Here is a 17,120-nt window from a genome sequence, read left to right on the forward strand (position 1 = left end):
TGCTACCGTATTTCGCAGAATACCGATTGCTAAATGTGACTTTGAGGGGCAAGTGGAAGTGAACAGAACCATTGAAAGCAATCCGCATGCAGGACACTCCGTGCTCATCCGCATTAGAAATGAGATACCCGACGCACTGCCCATGATATTTCCTTGATGTGCACCGCACCTCAGAAATATAACAACTGCTCGGGCTTAGTCATCGCGCTAGAAACGACTACGCAAGTGACAACCATATATTCTTCAATCGCATCAGCTGCCATTTTTACCTAAATCGTGCAGTGCACATTTTCATTGTAACCACAAGGCTGGCGCTTGCAGTAATGAGAAAAGTCAAGTCAAGTTTATTTCCAACACATCAAGTCGGAGGTCCTTAGGCGAAAAGTTGTCGCAGACATCTTGAGAGAAATCCCGGCTGCGGCGGCTGCATTTCCGATGGAGGCGGAAATGTTGTAGGCCCGTGTGCTCAGATTTGGGTGCACGTTAAAGAACCCCAGGTGGTCTAAATTTCCGGAGCCCTCCACTACGGCGTCTCTCATAATCATAGAGTGGTTTTGGGACGTTAAACCCCACATATCAATCAATCATCTTGAGAGAGCCCGAAAACCCGTGCAAGGGCAGAAGGCATTTAAAAATATCACGGAGTTAACTGTACATGTATAGCCCCACCATGATGGTTTAGGAGCTAAGGTACTCGGCTTCTAACCCGCAGGTCGCGGGATCGAATCCCGGCTGCGGCGGCTGTATTTCCGATGGAGTGGCGGAAATGCTATGGGCCCGTTTGCTCAGATTTGGGTGCACGGTAAAGAACCTCAGGTGGTCGAAATTTCCGGAGCCCTCCACTACAGCGTCTCTCATAATTATATCGTGGTTTCGGGGCGTTAAACCCCACATATAGAATAACTGTACACGCATAGGCCAAAGTAATAGCTTGTTTCTTTTTACGCAGCAAAATAAACACACGGATTAACCTAAGTTACATAAACGTTGTGTGCACAAGCGAAGAAACAACAATTTTATGCAAAATAAATAAATCCAAAATAAAATATGATAAAATGCAGATAGTTCTGTTTGAGCAGATGCTAGATGTTCAAGAGCAGACTTCGACCATGTTTATTGAACTTTCGTTCAGGCAGCTTGAAATCAATAATAGTTGAAAATTTGTTGAATGTAGTAGGTATCTGATAATTTAGAAAGCATTCTGCGTAACGTGTGCGACAAAAGGGAACGGTTCTTGACTGATTTCGTAGAGTATCGGCATGAGCTGTCAACCGAATGCAGACGAAGTTTGTTTTTCTGAATATAAAGTATTAGTTTATATGTGTAAATGCCACGTGCTCTCATAAGATCATGGTTTATTAAGAGCTGGTGAGTACCTAGTTTACTAGGAAGCACATAAAAATTTTAAATATTCTACGAACTTTTTTCTGTAGCACCTCTAATTTGTACAGGTTCTGCGAAGACGTTTCTGCCCATACTAGTGCGCAATAAGATAACCAGGAATAGAAATGACAGTAGTATATAGCCTTTTTTAACCATTAAGTCACAAGGTCGGATAGCGTATACATGCAGCCTACAAGTTTGCCTAAATCAGAGACACGTTTTGATGTATGTGTATTGCATGACATGTTTTCCTCGAACCATACTCTTAGAACTTTTGGTGTTTTAACACACTCCAGCATGGTGCCCTGGAAGGAGAATTTCAGTGTAGTGCATGTCTTATTACTAGGCCTGAATATAACACATTATTTTACTTGCGTTTAAGGCAAGCTTGTTTTTATGGAGCCATAATTCCAGATGTCTTAAATATTACTCACAGTAACTTAAAGATCGGCCATTGTGTTAGCGCCGAAGAAGGCATTCATGTCATCTGCGTACATGACTTACTTTTCTGTGTAAGAGATACTCCATATATTGTCTATATATTATAAGTATAAAGTATAAGTATAAAGTATAGTATAAATATATAGTATAAGTATAAATAACAGGGTCCCAAAATAGAACCTTGAGGAACGTCTTGTGTAAGTACTGTTTCTGCCGACATTAAGCTTCCAAGTTTAACATATTGTTTTCTATCAGATAAGTTATTCATAGTATAAACAGCGCCACGCAATCCGTAATTATATAATTTTACTTCGCGAATGTCATGCTTGATGCTATCGAAAGCCTTCCTCGGGTCAAGAAACAGTCTAACTCCATATAGTCTTTTCTTTCTAAACTATTTAGTATCTTCTCCTTCACATTTATTAGGGCTAATTCAGTGAACTTTCCTTTCTGGAAGTCATACTGAGCACAGTTTATGATTCGGTACTTTGAAAGAAAGTTCCTTAGTCCACAATTTATGGTACTCTCAAATATCTTCGATAGCACCGGAAAAAACAGAAATTAGTATATATTTAGAAGTGTCATTCAAACACCGCCCTTGGGCACAGGACATACACGCGCAAGCTTGAGTTCAGAGGGGACAATACCAGAGACGAACATGAAGTTTATAACATGAGCCAAGACTGCCGATATAAGGTCCGCAACGTGCTCCAAAGGCACGATGATCGAGTCATCAGCGCCTGTTGCCACATTGTTACGTAGTTTAGTTACCAAGCTGCATACTTCTGATGGTGTCACAGGATATGACTGATTGTGTTAGGCTGTCTTGTTCTACGGGTAATCCTTTCTTGTGTACGATGCCCTGAAGGAGGTACATAATCACCGGAGGGAAAATACTCGTTCATAACCGTGATGGCTGCTTCGTCGCTCATGTATTGGTAGAAGGCCTTTATATTAACACTTATTGTACTTTCGGTGAATTGTACCAGATGATTCACTTCGTTCGAATGTTTACGAGGACCATTGTGAATCTTGGCAAAAAGGCATTCATAATAACACTTTTCAGCTCTGAGTATGTCAGCATTGAGCTTATTTCGATTCGTTTTGAATTTTTTCAGCACCTGTAGGTCACGTGTTTGAATAACTTACCATGCGTTTTGTTTTATGTTTTGTTTTTTTATTCTTTTGCAAACGTTGATATTTATCCATGGCTGGCGAATGTTCTTTTCCTTATTTGTGTGTATCATCAACGGAAAACTTATTATAACATGCTTTGATTGATTGATTTATATGTGGGGTTTAACGTCCCAAAACCACTGATGATTATGAGAGACGCCGTAGTGGAGGGCTCCGGAAATTTCGACCACCTGGGGTTCTTTAACGTGCACTCAAATCTGAGTACACGGGCCTACAACATTTCCGCCTCCATCGGAAATGCAGCCGCCGCAGCCGGGATTCGAACCCGCGACCTGCGGGTCAGCAGCCGAGTACCTTAGCCACTAGACCACCGCGGCGGGGCTATAACATGCTTTGAGTTAACGCGAGAAAGCGGTATATGCGCGATATGCGCACACAAAAGACCAGTTCGCAAGGGCTATTTCTGAGTGAATTTTTTTCTAGGTTAAGCTGGTTGATGACACGTTACAGTGTTTTTTCATTGTACGTTGGCTTGTTCCCTGCAGTAAAAAAAAGAAAAAAAGGTTAAGCGGTCACTAAGATCCAGTGAAAATAGGCCTGCAAAAGTCTTATTCGTCGGAACATTTGTGATACATATGTACAGAAGTGTGGCGCTATGGTCTGTGATTCGGCTTGGTAGATCGATAGTGTTAACACAACAATAGGTGGACAGAAGTGTTTCAAGCTGCATAGTGGTAACGTCATCACTTAGTATGTTGATATTTATGTCACCCATAAAAAAAGGCACGTGAAACATCTGAAGCTCTGATATAATGGTTTGGAAAATAGCGAAAAAATTAGACTTACTGCTTGCGGGTGACCGATACACTGTGTTAATTAGAACATTTGGTAAACGGATTTTAATACATTGCATAGGAGGGGTCACAAAAGTTAGCTCATCAATATTATTATGAACAATACAGTTTTTCACGTACAAAGCGACTCATCCACCACGACTACTAGTCCTGGTAACACCATATTATTTGTAAGACTACAGTCGTGAAGGGTTGGATTGTCGTTAGGAGCAAGCCACGTTTCCCACAAAGCAAAAGTACAACAAACTTTAAAACTAAGAAATCGAGGAACATGCTGAGATTGGAAACTATTTTAGGGATAGGTATCCAACCATAGCAAATTGAATGATCACATCACCTTGCAAAGTACAACGCTAACAAGTGCAGGGCAATTATCCTTAAATTCACGCTTTTCAAAGACAAGTAGGGCGTCTTAGGAAATGGATTCAAGCTGAAAGGCAGCGAACTAACTGTACGCGAAGATTTTTCCTCGCGGACGCGAGTCGCTAGGAAGAACTTGCGCGATTTTGTGAAATCAAAGGGCATGTCATCCAAACTGAACTTTGATAAGCTGCGAATTGATAATAACACGTATTTTTACGATGCCATGTCATGCGCAGTTGTTCAATGTACGCGATAGCTAGTACGGAATCGCACGGCAAATACCGTGCGTTTTTCCCAACTACAGCGCCAAAAGAATGCGCCGCAACGTTCCTCTTTCGCCTATACTAACATACGCAGCATTCTGTTGAAACAAGTTGAACTAAAATCCCATCTTGAAAACTGCGAGTGTGATATAAGAGCTCTAACAGACACTTGGCTTAATTCGAGTATCTTAGATCAAGAGATTCTACCAGACACTGACTACGTGGTCTATCGCAAAGATTGCGAAGGTAAAAAAGGACGTGGCATTTTAATTGCCGGTAAAAACAGCATAACATCCTTTATTCTAGACATTCCCAGCCCGCTGGAAATTCTATGGGTCTGCATCACGTCACCCTTCACTAACTAAATAATTGGAGTCTGTTAGAGGCTACCTGACAGTTCTGCTTTCTTCATTTGCAACTTGAGTGCCAATCTCGACGCTATTTCCGAAAAATATCCCAAATAAACTGTATTGTTAACGGTCAATTGTAATTACCCTGACATTAACTGGACTTCTTTAACTTCTAGCTCTCGATCCTGGAATGAATTCATTGAACTCACCCTCGATCTTTCATTGGTACAGTTACTAGACCAACCTACCCGAGAAACCAACACCCTCGACATCAATCTGGCGTCAAATCCCCAGGTTACTAGTGCCGTTTCTGTCATTGACTGCTTAAGTAACCACAAAATCTTGAACCTAACTATTACCATTCCCTCACAATCACGAGCAACTACTCTTAAGCGCATCTTCAACTACAAGAAAGCCGATTGTACTGACATTAACTCGGGTCTCCAGACGTTCATTGATAAATTTCTGCCCACTTTTGCCTCCCGTACCCTCGACGAAAACTGTACAACCTTCAAACACAAGCTACTGTCAATAATGGGTGCTCATATATCACTAATCTCATTCAGATTTAACGGGTCAAAGCCATGGTATCACAAATCTCTGCGAACTTTACAAAATAAAAAGAAACACTTTTTTCAAACAGCTAAGCGACTAAGCACTCCTGCACATTGGTCGAAACAAAAATCCTGTGAAACCGCATACTGTCGCGCCGTTCGTAAAGCTAAGAATAAGTTTTTTTTTGCATGACTTACAGTCTCTGATGACTACCAATCCCGAAAAATTTTGGCACGCTATTTCCCCGACTCTCTCTCCAAATAACATAGCACTAAGAGATGAAAAGGCTGATTTGATAGAAGAAGAAAATTGTGCCGAAGTCTTAAACCATTATTTTACATCAGTATTTACAAAATAAGACTGCTCAAATATTCCTAGTGTCACCGACGTCACTAATAGGTATATGAACCGCATTTAATTAACAGTCGAAGGTATCGCATCCATAATAAAGAAACTTAAGGTATCCACAAGCTCTGGTATTGATGGTATCGATACTAATATTCATTATTATAATACATTAATATTCTCAAACTAACCATTATTCCTTGCAGTTTATTCCTTCATCTCATCTTTAATCAATCATTATCCACTGGTACACTTCCACATGATTGGAAAATTATCAAGGTGATACCAATCTTCAAATCTGGAAATAAAAGTGATGTAAACAACTATCGACCCATATCCCTCACTAGCATTCCTTGCAAGATACTTGAACACATCGTTGCATCTAATATTGCCTAGCATTTAGAAAAGAACATTTACAACAGCATGGCTTTAGAAAGGGTTTGCCTTGTGAAATCCAGCTTCTTGAATTCACCCATGATCTTCATTTTAACATGGATGGCAACTCACAGACAGACTGCATATACGTCGATTTTTCTAAAGCATTTGATCGTGTCGCACATTGCCGTTTAATTACTAAACTGTCTTCTCTTAATCTTGATTCTCTAACCATATCTTAACTCCGGAACTTTCTATCATCACGCAAGCAGTATACACGGGTCAGTAACACGTCATCTTCATTACCTGACGTTCTTTCTGGAGTTCTTCATGGCAGCGTCCTGAGTCCTTTGTTATTTTTCATCTACATTATTGACATTCCATCTCATATCTCATCAAACATCCGTCTGTTCACCGACGATTGCATCATATACCGCAAAATTATTAGTCCAGCAGACCATCTCGGCATTACAACAAGATCTCGATCAAATCACATTCTGGTGCTCAAAGTGGCATATGATGGTAAACACTGCGAAATGTGAACTAATGACATTCAGCCGAAAGCAGTCAAACTCGACTTATATTCCGTCAACAATAAACCTATACTGGCAACAGACCACTATAGGTACCTTGACATTAACTTCACTTTGAATCTATCCTGGTCAACGCACATTGAAAAAAATTACTGCCACAGCATCGTGCACTCGGATACCTGAAACGTAATCTTCATATGGCGCCATCCATAACGCGTAAGCTAGCATATCAAACATTCGTCCGTCCACAACTCGAATACGCATAATCCATCTGGTTACCTCAACAAGCCTATCTCATCGACTCACTAGAATCTATGCAAACCCACGCTGCACGTTTCATCGCGCGTGACTACAATCGCTATTTTGGTGTGACTAACATGAAGGCTTCGTTATCACTACCATCCTTGGAATTGCGCAGGAATACAGCTACTCTATGTTTATTCCATATAGTCACCTACAGCACACACGTAAATACATTGCCACTAACAACGCCCCATCGCACATCTCGCAGGCTTCATAATCAGCATAGTTTTGCTCGTCATTTCGGCAGCCCCCAAGCAACTAACACATCCGCGCTAGCACGTGCCATAGTTCAAACGAATAACCTTCCTTATGATGTAATATGCATTCGTGATCACGTGGCGTTTAGGAATAAAATACTAACTATATAAGACTGTGTTTCCTAAGCATGTATCTTATATTCGTGTTCATTCATTGTACACTGACATCTCGAACCGTTCAAAAATGAATAACGCATATTAGTGTCATATTACTACAGTGTATGTTATCGACCATTTTAGCAATTGTATAATACGTGGCTTTTGAATTCTTTTCGTTTGTTTTGTGTTCTTTTTGAACAACTATGGTAGAGTCCCCCTCACATAATGCTCCTATTTGGAGCCTGTGAGGTATTTGTAAATGAAATAAATAAATAAATACTATACACATTCAAACGTATAGCAGTAAAGTGTCTTCCATTATGCGTGACCACTTTGTTAAAACTGTCTGCATCTTGGTATTGTCAACTACCAAATAATGTCCGTTCGCAGCAAACTGTACCCATTCAAAAGTGCCAATTCGATCCCTAGCGGCTTATTTTTTTCCCAGTCATCGCGTTCCGCAAGTCTCAGCATCTCAGATGATTCCGTTCTCCTAGCAAAAATTTTTCCATTCCACGTCCACACATACAGCTGCTGCCACGTCTTTGTAGAGCACGCGAGCAGCCAGTTTTTGCTCCATGGCGCGACACCTTGTGACAGTTTGGGGCTCTGAAGTGGTGTATAAGGAGCATTCTTGCCCATGTTGTGAGGCTGACCACATCAGAGCCCGGTACTGCCTCAAGGTTTCGCCCCACAGAGCAAAAACCGGCTGCTTGCGTGCTATACACAGACGTGGCCATGGCTGTACTGCCATCCAACGTCAGGCTTCTTAGCTACGGTAGCACCAGGAAGTTGTTTCCCAAGCTGGGTTAGGTTTTCGTTGACAAGGATAGGATCATTTGACTGGAAGCAAATTTCGGTAGCAGAAAAACGTGCCCTCTTCACTTTAGCCAAGAGAGCATTGCGTTTTTCCCGGCGAACAAAACGTACAATTATCTTCACATCAGGATGTTTAGTTCCCATTGTGTGGCAAACATCAATATCTGCAGAAGTGATAGGTTCCCAAAATGCTGTGCAAATTTTCTGGACTATGTCGGAAGGGTCACCTTCATTAGGCAAGCCTTTTATTTATTTATTTGTTTATTTCTACTGTTAGCCAAAGGCTGATACAGGGTGAAGTACTGAAATACTATCGCATATTGTTCAAAGACACAAGCACTACACAATGATTCAAGACAGACAATGTATCTGGCAGCTTTAAACACAACTATAGGCCATGCAGACCATACAAATCGTAACGCCAACGAAAAGTAACTCCAACCAAAAGTACAACGCACAAAGGTATTCAAGTTTTACACAGTGATGATCAACATTGAGCTGAGAGCAACACAATCGCAGACACTACCCTCAACATACACTGTTCCACATGCTTCAAAATTACAATAATCAAAATCAGGAACTGTTTATCACTACGTCTAATTATTTGAACTGATGTGAAAGCATACAAACCGCCATTCACCAAAAAAAAAGGGAAGATGAAAACGCTTATATACAGTAAGCTTGAAGAATAATAGGCCAGTACCTTTTTTATTCAAATTCCTCTGAAGAGTTAATTTTAGTTATATTATGCGGTAGCAAGTTCCACTCTTCAATCGTTTTCGGGAAGCGGGAGTATTTAAAGGTGCCAACCTTTCTGGGTAGGGGCACAAATTGATCCTGATGGCTCTTTCTGACAGACCGGAAAATACATGGCATTCTGTTTTGAGTGTATCAGTGAGAATTAAAGTTGAAGCAACCGTGTTTCAATAAGTGAATGAATTTTAATCTAGCAACTTTTCGCTGTAATGAATGCTCAGGCAAGTTTAGTTGAGTAAGCATTTCGGTCACTGATTCTGTGTACCTATATTTCTACATAATACGAAGTTTAAGAATAGCGCACCACGAGCCCTTGTGGTGCGTTCGCTGCCACTGCGCATGCGTCGTACGCAAGCCACCGTTCGCGTTCGCGGCCTGCCCGCGGAAAACCCGAATTAGCGTGCGGCGATCGTGGCCCGCGAAGTGCTGGTGTAGAGGCTATGTGTAGTTTCCGTGCATTTGAGTTTGTGGGGCAGCTAAAGTCCCTAGATTGTTCCCTAGGAGGGGCAAACGTTATTCTATAACTCATATGATACCCGCAACGCCCGCAAACGTTATTCTCAAACTTCCTATGAAATCTTGCTGCCCGTCTCCTTATTTTTCAATTTTTATCTAGTTTTTTCCATGCGTATCTCATATTATGCTACCGTACTCAAGGGCGGTTCGTATCAAAGTCAAGTATTCAGTTAGTTTAACATCTCGGGAAGGAAAGTTTAGCTTACGTCTTAGCGTACAAAGATTTACGACTACGGTATTACATATTTATTTATTTATTTATTTATTTATTTATTTATTCAAAATACCTTACAGGCCCACTGAAGGGCATTGAGTAAGGGGGGCATCAGTATACAAACGAAATAACAGTAAAAGAGAAAAGCAGACGAATATATATATATATATATATATATATATATATATATATATATATTTATATATATAAAAGATTACAAAAATCAAGGTGCAACAGTGTTATACATTACTAGAGTGCAACGAAATCAGGTTGTCACGATAAATTTCACGGTTACAAATGGATACAACATGATCCGGAAGACCGTTCCAATACGCAATGGCTCGAGGTAGTGATCATAAGTTAAATGCCGGCGTGTGACCATGAATGCGCATAAAACTACGTGCATTGTGAATGCGCTGGGAAGTGCGCGCAGGAGAATAAAGTGGCAAACAGTGAATTTCGTTACTATAAATGTACCTATGAAACAGTCATAAAAGAGCAATGTTGGGGCGCATTTCTAGTGACTGAAATGCAAGGTCTTGTTTTATTAGGGTAATACTTGAATGATAGTCGTAGTTTCCGGAGATGAATCTCGCTGCCTTATTCTGGACGGCTTCCAACATACGTACCAAGTAATCTTGATATGGTGACCTTGTGGATGATGCATACTCTAGCTGTGGGCGAAGATAAGTAATATATGATCATGGGCGTACGTTAGAAGGAGCGTTGCGCAAGTTTCTGCGGAGATATCCGAGAGATTGAGATGCTTTCGATGAGACAGCTGCTATATGCGTAGTCCAAGATAGATCCGATGTAAGGTGAACGCCTAAATATCTGTAAGATGGTGTAGCTGACACAACGGCGTTATTAATGTTATAGTGAAATGCTGAACTGTTATGCTTTCGAGTGAACGAGATTAACTTGCATTCAGAGGCGTTAAGGGACATATGCCAAGTTTCGCACCACCGGAAGGTTAGGTCAAGGTCATTTTGGAGAAAGGAATGATCATTAAAGCATTTGATGTTGCGGTATATGGCGCAATCGTCAGCGACTAACCTAACTGTGGATGAAAGGTTATCGGTCAAATCATTATTGTATATTAGAAAAAGTAACGGACCTATTATACTGCCTTGGGGAACACCGGATGTGACGTCGCAAATGTTGGATCAACTGTCATTGATTACCGTAAGTTGCTCACGCGAAGAGAGGAAGCTTTGTAGCCAAGACAGGATTAATGAATCAATAGGGAGTGCGGCCAATTTAGAGATTAAACGACAATGAGGGACAGTATCAAATGCCTTGGCGAAATCAAGGAAGAAGCAATTGGTTTGTTCGTTAGCGTTCATATTAAAGTGAAGGTCAGTCGTGAATTCGAATAACTGGGTGTCACATGAGTAGCCTTTTCTAAAGCCATGCTGATGGGAGTAGAAGAAGTTGTGTGATTCAAGATGATCGTAGATATGAGAAGCCACGATATGTTCAAGTAGTTTGCAAGAGAGGTATGTAAGTGAAATGGGTCGATAATTACGGGGCGAGTGCCTGTCACCAGACTTAAATACGGGAATCACTTTACCAATCTTCCAATCCTTGGGCAGTTCGCCTGTTGATAGCGATTGGTTAAATAGGAGACAGAGGAAGCGGCTGGAAATATCTGTGGTGTTCTTCAGTATTTTAGAGTTAATGTTATCAATACCTGATGAAGTAGAAACGTTAAGATATATTAGAAATGTGCCTTTTCCAAGATAAGTCATCACTCATCGTAATGCCTAGATACTTGAAGTGCCTTACTTGTGTTAATGGCTTACCATCTGGCATATAATGATAAACTAACACAATTTTTTGTTTTCTAGTTTGCACGCATATACTGTTTTCTCGTGCTCTATTTTCAGTTTCAATTGTGTGCACTGATTAGTAATCGATAATAGTGCTGAAGCTAACTAACTTATCTTTGTGACATGATATTTTAGAATATATCCGGTAATCGTGCGCAAATAGGCGAACAGTGATTTTCCTGCTAAAGTCATTTGTAGTGTCATTTATCTAACAAAGAAATAAAACAGGTCCTAAAACCGACCCCTGAAGGTGCCGGTTGTTACATTTATTGTTTTCGATTTCTTCCCTTCAGTTTCCACGTATTGCGTTTTATCAGTTAGATATGATTGGACCAACTTAACTATATTCAAATTAACTCCGAGGTCAAGTAGTTTACCAAGTAAGTATGAGTGCGAGACGCAGTCGAAAGCCTTCGATAAGTCTAAACAAATTCCGTCGATCTGACCTGTTTCATTAATTACCTGAGCAAGTTTCAAGTTTGTTTGCTCTTGTGTACACCTCTAAGACCTCAACTTTCACACGTAATTTCTTAATTTCTATCACGAGAATTTTTTTTTTACTTTCGCGCATCTGCAAGGTTTTTTCGCAACGATTTTTTTCTTTTCGGCGAGTGGCCCAATGTCGTCATAGACAGCAGTACAACTGTCCACACTTTTTTTTTTAAATCACGAAATTCCACCCATACTTCTCGCTGAAATACGCCTAGTTTCTTATTCACCTTTTACCAAGACAACAGCAAGCAGACTCAACGTAGACAATGGTACTTGGCAGCAGTGCTAGCAACGATACAATTGAGGTTCAGTACTGAAATTTTCATCTGCGTACAAAGAATACTTGTTAGCGCCGTGAAGCGTTGCAAGCACTGCTGCCAAACTGCTGTCCGAGCGGAAGTTTCCTGGATTATGAAATGATCGCGCTCTGGGGAGGCACGCAGGCACAAGATTCGCAAAAGTGACGCAAGACTCATGAACAGAGCGGTATCTCCACAACAGCACCAGAAACGACATCTCTCGGCCTCAAATGGTTGCCAGGCAGTGATCAATGTTGGCGGTTAGATTTTTACAAATGTAATCTTGAATGACTGTTGCTGCCCTCATTGAAATCGCAACCACAGTACTTTTGCGTTGCTTCCTCAAATATAAAATCACCGTCGTTTTCACTCACGCATGGGTATGCGTTTGGCTACTTTTGCTGTTTAGCAACTTTATGGCTTCTTTATTCCTTCTTTTGGTATTTATTTGTCCTTTAGACCTGGAAGAGTGCACAATACGAGCCCTTGGTTTCCTCTGCCATAATCACGCAGATGCCAGCTTCTCACTATTAAGGAACTTACCTCATCAGGAAAGGTGTCTCGAGTGGCGCACTTCCGTAGAGTAGCGCACCTCGTCCCCTTTGTGTACGACGAACAAGAGAGCCGAGTAGAGCACGTGTTCGTTGTGTTGAAGAGTCATCGCAGCAGGCGTAGATTAAAGTTGCACAAACAAGTCAGCAGCCGCGCAGCGGAGGAGTGGACATATAATAGCAAATGGTGTTGTTGCCCTTCGAAACGTACCCGAAGCGCGAATTGGTCACCCGCAATAAAAGACTTTGCCGATGGCATGCCCAATATGGCTCAACTGCCACTTCCCGCCAAGGCGGTGATGTGTTCAATGAATGGACGACAAGGCGCCAGCTTGACGCGCTAACATCACAGTCTGTGCGACGCAAGACCGAACAGATGCGCAAGGGCAACATCGTTCTCAATCAAGCTGCCCGTCTTTCAGCGGTGATCATCTTCTGCGTTTCAGGCTGCTCTGTCTTCTATGCCCAATGTGAAGGATCACAGCTGCGGATCGAGGTATTTCCACGGTAATAATCATGCTGGCGTAGTGATCAGTCTATTTTCGTTAAAGTAAAGAGCAAATAATACTACGTCGGAAGCACAACCATGCAATACGTGCAGCTGAGCCTCGTGCACCCACGACATCTCAATAAGCCAGTGCTGAAAGTCGTACATTGTGACTAAAATGCGGACTGCGACTTGAGCATTAGTAAACAAACAGCACCAAAGATATGTATACATTAATCTGGCCAAAAGAACTATTCATTCAAAATGTCGGAATAAAGGCAGTAAAGCTCTTGTTTGGGCTAGATGGTGAATGCATGAACACATAACTCCAAGCTGCACAAAAAAAAACGCAGAAAAAGAATGGAAAGTTCCAGGCCGGGCGCAAACATTAGGTGTGACTTAGGAAATCAATGCAGGCGAATATGAATAAACGTCATCTCGACACGTGCATATATAAAAAAACGATATATATTTCAATGTTTTACAAGAATTGTCAGAGACACACCCATGACATGACGTGTCTTTTTTAGCATACGAACCCCATGAAGGAAATACTAAGCGGGAAAGCTATCCCAGATAGATATCATAAAGAAAAAAAAACAAGGCCGCAAAACAAACATTAGTGATGGCGTGCCTGTTTATGGCATGCGATAAAGAAGCACCCGCATAGACGGCTGTGCTCGCGTGGGATCACTTGTTCATGCATTTTCCTACGCTGCCCTAGTTAAGAAAACAATTAGGCTTCAGTGCTAGCAACATGTTCTTGGTCTGTTTATAACAACCTAATGTTATCGCAACCCTCTTTGCCACATCACAGCGCTGCTGTAACGTGCACGTAGCATAAACGAGAGTGCTGACTCTCCCAAAACCACAATAAGATTGTGAGGGACGCTGTAGTGGAGAGCTTACTGAGAAATGGTCGAGTAAAAAGGGTATGTTTTCGTCCAACAAGGCGAAAGGCCCGTGTACTGTGCGATGTGAATGCACGTCACAAAGCACACCAGATGGTCGAAATTTCCGGAGCCCTCCCACTACACGGCGTCTCTCATAATCATTTCGTGGTTTTGAGACGTGAAACCACAGATATTATTATTACTATTATTGTCTCCCCCAACAATAATTGTCAAATGTGTTGCGTTACTTTCCTTGCATAATTGCCGCGTGCCCGTTACTTTCATGTCACGAATGTATGCGCGTTATCAGCGTGACATATACCACTCTTGATAGGTAAGTGGCCAGAGCCGAGTTTATGAAAAAAGGACGCGCTGGCAAGCCGGATGAAGATTATTGTTGTGAACAAAAAGACACCCTTTTTGCTCGATTATTTTTTAGAGTGCTCAGCAAATTCGACTACTTGGTGTTCCAAAATCTAGGCAGGTGGGCCTCTAGCATGCTCGCCTCCATCAAGAATGTGGCCGTCACGGCTGGAGTTCGATCCTGCGACCTTCGGGTCAGCATTCGGGCACCATAATCGTTAGATCACCGTCCTAAACGAGAGTGAATAAATGCAGTCTTTGAAACCGTTTGACTCTGACTACCATGGCTGAAAGACTTTTCCTTTAAGGGGTTTTGATTGTAAACAGCAGTTCATTGCATTAATAGACGATGTATTCTGGCGAGTTACGTCACCGTAACGCCACAAGGTATATAATTCACAATTAACAAGGCTCTACAGTGATTGTTACGCCTTCGGGTAAGGAATTGATGGCATCACGCGAGACTCCGCGTAGCTGCACCATATATATACAGGAGTAAGGATTGCGGAATACGCTGTGTCACCTGTCTTAGCTACCAAACAGACGCTTCCTCACAGACCTAGAAAAGAGTATTTATGTGAACGTGGCCCTCCCTCATGCTGATCTCAGTTTGCTTCATCCGTGTAATAGGAGGACCTTTGATGAATATCTAGTGAGCAGCGATAACTATAACATACAACTGCTTTTCTGAATGGCCGCGATTGAAACAACAATAGTCCTTTAACTTACACAAGTGTGCGTAATAACAACAGGACCAGAGAAGAGTCACCACACTAAATTTCAGTAACTTACTGTGACTAAGTCTGTGAGTAAGTCGGAGCTATTGTGAGAATGAAATTAACTTGGAGGGTGCCGAAAGCTCACCGTTGGCTGGTGACGACTTCAGCTCGTGCAACGGTTTACTTCTGCAGGACGCGCAATAACAAAATGCGCAAGATCTCTCAGCATTTTTACGCCGCGAGATAACGAGAACCATTAACACATTATAGCGGTAAAAGGTGATAGTGTCATTCCTATAGCTTTCACTCGCACGAATAGACCTTGGTTGCTGATAAGCATTCGACTGTGGAACATGCAGTGTACGTATACGCAGCTTTAGTTCTGCGATGAATGCAGACTCTGCTTCGTATGGCAACATCGCACATTTGTGGTAACATCTCAGGGGCGAATCCAGAACAGCTTTAAGGAGTGGAAGGGGCCCTCGCCAAACTGAGAGACTGCCAAAATAAGGCGGGAGAGGGGGTGTTTGCCGAGTTTCGCCTCAATAAAACCCCACAAAAATACCGAATTTTTTCTCACCGCATGCCAAGAACACTGCTAAAGCCGGGATGTCTACTAATGTACATAATGAGCATTCAGTCTGGCAGAAAGCAAAGTAACCTCTGACCTTACTTTGGCGTCCACATAAGCAGCGTATTATTGATGAATGAGAACAAAGCGTAGGTTATTGGAGCCTGTCCATCGAATACTGGACAAAGCGAACGGCACATAATAAACGTACAGTCGCACAAATACTTATTAACATTTGAGGTGTACCATACAATATTGATCATTGAGAATTGTTTTATCGGCAGGAAGATTGTGAAAGGTACTGTGGGAGGCAATGACTTTAGGCGAAAAAGCGTTACAACGTCTTGACCTCCTCAATGAAAATGCGTCCTGCGTCAGTTGACATGACATAACACGCATTTCATCAGGCACATAGTATTAACGCTGTAGCGTTAAAGAGCTCGTTTCGCAGAAGTTCTGGCGTCGGAGTCGTCGGTTGTGAGCAGAAATCATCATCTTCTGCGTGACCGAAAAATCGCAAACGATGCAAATAAAATAATTAAAATTCATGCGTCCGAGTTGGGATCCAACCTGGCTCGTTCGCGTGGTAAGCGGGTGTTCTACCACACAGCCACGCCTCTGCTTGTAAATACAGTGAAAGTAGCTTTCATGCATTACAAACAGACCTGTCCTGTATACAAGCTTCCTAATACAGCACAAAATAGTATAATTTTAATGCCTGATTCAAGCGAACATTGCCATCGGGGGTCAGAACATGTGATTATCATAATGACTTCATGCTTTAAAGCCGGTCACCCACTACAACAGGCACACACGTTACTGCGTCCATTTCCTTAAGGCCAAGTATGTAGTGGGCTCATGGCAAGTTCAAAAATACTTCATGCACCAAAGTTCGCAATTGAGACAAAATATCGCTATTACGTTGAACTCTTAAAGACGAAGCTTAAGGGTCCTCCAATTTTTTTCCTTGTTTTACGTCTCATCATACCAACGTTGCGATATCCGTATACTGTTATGATCGGCCTCCCAGACTTGGTGCCGCTTGGACGTGAGACGGTTGCGGGACAGTGCTCGCAGATGTGAACCACAAGCGACAACGACACGCAAGCCGTACTGGAAATTTCGCGACGCAGCCGTCTCTCATTGTAAAATTCTTTGAACATATCCGACCGACTGGCGACTTATGAAAGGCTATTTACAGTCAAAACAGCCTAAAAGGGTGGGGTTATCTCTGTACGTCTTGTTCGTCGGAGTGCCGCGGACAATGAGCCAAGTGACTGAGAACCATCTGTGGATGCATTTCCCACGTTCTCCGTGGTGCCTAATAGCGCTGTTTTCTCAAGTCATGGT

At 42.0% G+C, this 17,120-nt stretch overlaps 1 protein-coding gene across 5 annotated transcripts in view; it reads right to left on the reverse strand.

Annotated features, from left to right (window-relative positions):
- The window catches only part of LOC119160822 (organic cation transporter protein), a 314,044-nt gene extending 298,607 nt beyond the window's left edge, over positions 1-15,437 (reverse strand). Inside the window, exon 1 of one of the 5 annotated variants that reach the window (XM_037413072.2) lies at positions 15,345-15,437. Coding sequence is in view for 1 of the 5 variants with exons in the window: in XM_037413071.2 (XP_037268968.1) it covers positions 12,730-12,734 (5 nt within the window). In the remaining 4 variants the exon portion in view is untranslated. Of the gene's footprint in view, positions 1-12,729; positions 13,043-15,272 lie in introns of those variants that run through there. The other 4 variants (XM_075880783.1, XM_075880781.1, XM_037413071.2 and 1 more) reach the window with 4 other exon arrangements.
- Positions 15,438-17,120: the final 1,683 nt, after the last annotated feature.

This window comes from Rhipicephalus microplus, chromosome X (assembly GCF_043290135.1).
Source record: "Rhipicephalus microplus isolate Deutch F79 chromosome X, USDA_Rmic, whole genome shotgun sequence".
NCBI classification, from domain to species: Eukaryota; Metazoa; Arthropoda; class Arachnida; order Ixodida; family Ixodidae; genus Rhipicephalus; species Rhipicephalus microplus.